The sequence below is a fragment of the Lotus japonicus genome, chromosome 4 (genome assembly GCF_012489685.1).
Source record: "Lotus japonicus ecotype B-129 chromosome 4, LjGifu_v1.2".
Taxonomy (NCBI): Eukaryota; Viridiplantae; Streptophyta; class Magnoliopsida; order Fabales; family Fabaceae; genus Lotus; species Lotus japonicus.
In genome coordinates this window covers 31427429-31430537 of record NC_080044.1, presented here as the reverse complement: position 1 = coordinate 31430537, position 3109 = coordinate 31427429, and the positions used below count along the sequence as shown (strand labels likewise).

At 44.7% G+C, this 3109-nt stretch overlaps 1 protein-coding gene across 1 annotated transcript; it reads left to right on the top strand.

Moving 5' to 3' along the window:
• The first annotated feature begins 292 nt into the window (after positions 1-292).
• On the top strand, positions 293-2877 carry LOC130714136 (polygalacturonase 1 beta-like protein 3). The gene is made up of 2 exons (XM_057564030.1): positions 293-498; positions 791-2877. Exons 1-2 carry the CDS (start codon positions 391-393, stop codon positions 2606-2608), a joined length of 1926 nt encoding a protein of 641 aa, XP_057420013.1. The 5' UTR covers positions 293-390; the 3' UTR covers positions 2609-2877.
• The last annotated feature ends 232 nt before the right edge of the window (positions 2878-3109 follow it).

Below are 3109 nucleotides of genomic sequence, written 5' to 3'. Positions count from 1 at the left end.
TTATCATATCCTGTCATTATCATGTGCACCTCAAACACAGGATATGATAAGAGTCTATCCTGCTCTTATCCTATCCTGTTGATATCCTGTTCACATATCATATCCTATCATATCCTATCCTGACCACCAAACGGGCCCTTAAAGCTCAAACGCATACCTACACCTCCATGTGGAGTAGGACCATCGTTTCCGATTAAAGTGGCACGTTCACTTCTTTGCTCACTCGGTTGACCTTTTACACCTCTCGGGACTAATATAAATACGTGCATACAACACAACAAAACCCGCCAGCATTCTCATTTCTTAACACTAGCTCTATCTTCCTTTTCTCCCTTCTCTCACACTCCTCATGAACAAGAAGGATTAAATAAAAAATAAAAATAAAAACAAATGAAAGTGGAATTAAATATGCACAATAATAACACGCACAAACAAGTAATGATCATCACTCACAGGAGCAGCCTCTTTCTCCTTATCCTTCTTCTCTCCACATTCTGTGTAAGTGCAGCAAAAGTTTTTAGTTCTCTTATTATTATTTATTAATTCATTATAGTTGTTTAACTGCTTAATTGCTTTGGATTTTGATACATTCATATTTCTTGTCTCTATTTGAGTATTTGCTCTTCTTTATCTGTTTTTTTCTTAACTATCACATCAACTACATATCATATAAATTAAACTAATTTTCTCGCATTTTTCATTTCCATCTGTGAAGATGACATTTAAGTTTAAAGATAAATTTTTCCAACTGCTTTATCTGTGTTTTCCCTAATGTTTCAACAACGCACAGGTTGGTTTTGCTGTTGAAGATGGAGAAGCAGAAGCGCAGAAGCAAAACCCGTTCACACCAAAAGCATTCGTGATCCGCTACTGGGACAGAGCGATCTCCAACAAATTGCCAAAGTCATCCTTCCTCCTCTCCAAGGCGTCACCACTGACCGCCTCCGACGCCGCCACCTACGCCACCCTCGCCGCCGCCAACACACTTTCCACTCGCCTCCCGGAGTTCTGTTCCGCCGCGCACCTCCTCTGCTTCCCGGAGGTGTCCCCCAGCCTCGACAACCACCCAAAGGACTCCGCCTTCTCCGTCTACAACGACGGCCAGAACTTCACAAACTACGGCACCGACCGACCCGACGGCCTCGACTCCTTCAAGAACTACTCCAACGGTTTCTTCAATACTCCCGTCAACGACTTCCGCCGCTACAGCCGTGACTCCGCCGGCCACAATGAAACCTTCACCAGCTACGGCGACGGCAACAACGTCGTCGACCAGAGCTTCCACACTTACGGCACCAACACCGCCGGCGGCGCCGGCGACTTCAAATCATACGGCGCCAACTCCAACGTCCCCAACCTCGGATTCACCACCTACTCCACCGACGGAGTCGGCAGGGAGCAAAAATTCTCCCAATACAGCGAAAACGGTAACGCCGGCGACCAGAGTTTTACCAGCTACGGCAAAGAATCGCTCGGCGCCGCCAACGACTTCTCCGGCTACGGCACAAACTCCAACGTCGCCAGTTCCGGATTCTCAAACTACGCTGAGAAAGGCACCAGCGCCAAGGACACGTTCACGAACTACGGCGTGAACATGAACAACCCCACCGAGACGTTCAAGAACTACGCCAAGGACAGCGTCTTCGCAGCCGAGAAATTCTCAAACTACCGTGACCAGGCGAACGTCGGCGCCGACTCGTTCCAGTCATACGCCGAGGGCGCACGAGGCGGCGATCCGGTGGAATTCAAGAATTATGGGAAGTCATTCAATGAAGGAACCGACACTTTCAAAGGATACGCCAAAGGAGCAGACATTGATCAGAAGGTTAACTTCAAGGGCTATGGTGTCAATAACACCTTCAAAGATTACTCCAAACATGGCATTTCCTTTGCTGGTTATACCAAACGCTCATCCAAACAGAGCCTTACTGGAAATTTGGCAAAGAAATGGGTTGAACCTGGGAAGTTCTTTCGTGAGAGGATGCTGAAATCAGGGACGGTTATTCCCATGCCTGATGTAACTGACAAAATGCCCAAAAGGTCGTTTTTGCCTCGTTCCATTTTGACCAAATTGCCCTTTAAATCTTCGGATCTGAAACGCGTGTTCAGGATCTCTGATAATTCTTCCATGGATAAAATGATTGTTGATTCGGTCGGTGAGTGCGGGAGGGCACCGAGCGCGGGTGAGACCAAACGTTGCGTGGGCTCGATTGAGGACATGATTGACTTTGCCGCTTCAGTTTTGGGCCGCAACGTGACAGTTCGGGCAACCGAGAATGTTAATGGGTCGGGGAAGACCGTGATGGTGGGTCGGGTTTATGGGGTGAATGGTGGGAAAGTAACCAAGTCGATGTCGTGTCACCAGAGCTTGTTTCCTTATTTGCTTTACTACTGCCACTCGGTTCCTAAGGTTCGGGTCTATGAAGCAGATCTTTTAAACCCGGTTACAAAGGCTAAGATTAACCACGGAGTTGCCATCTGTCACTTGGACACCACTGCTTGGAGCCCCACTCATGGTGCGTTCATGGCTCTTGGGTCCGGTCCAGGTCGGATTGAAGTGTGTCACTGGATCTTTGAGAATGACATGACCTGGACAACTGCTGATTGAGAAAGCCTAACAAGCTAATTAAGCAGGGTCAGAAATAAATGGTGTTGTTGTTGTTGCAATTATCTACTAAGTGGGAGCTTCTCTGAAGTGTGAATTATCCAGCTTCCTTGCGAATGAAATAATTAATATATTGGAAGCCAAATAAATCAAGTGTCTATTTATTTGCACTTTGTTTGTTATCTTGTGAGAAGAAAAATTCGATAACTTTGTGAATCAAAAAAAATATTTGGTTGCAGTGGAATTAAGAAGGAGGATTGAATTATTGTTAATTTTTGTCTATCTCATTGGACCAGTAAATAAAAATTGGGAATTAAAAATGCTTAAATTAAATAATAAAAAAGTGGGCAAGTACTAATTAATAACACTTTATTTCTTTTTCCGATGTATAAACAAAAAACACTTTCTTTTCTAACACGTATTTATTGATTTTTTTTTATAAGATAATCTTTGTATTCAAACTAGCACAACTGCACAAGGGGTGCTATCCCAAATACTAATAGA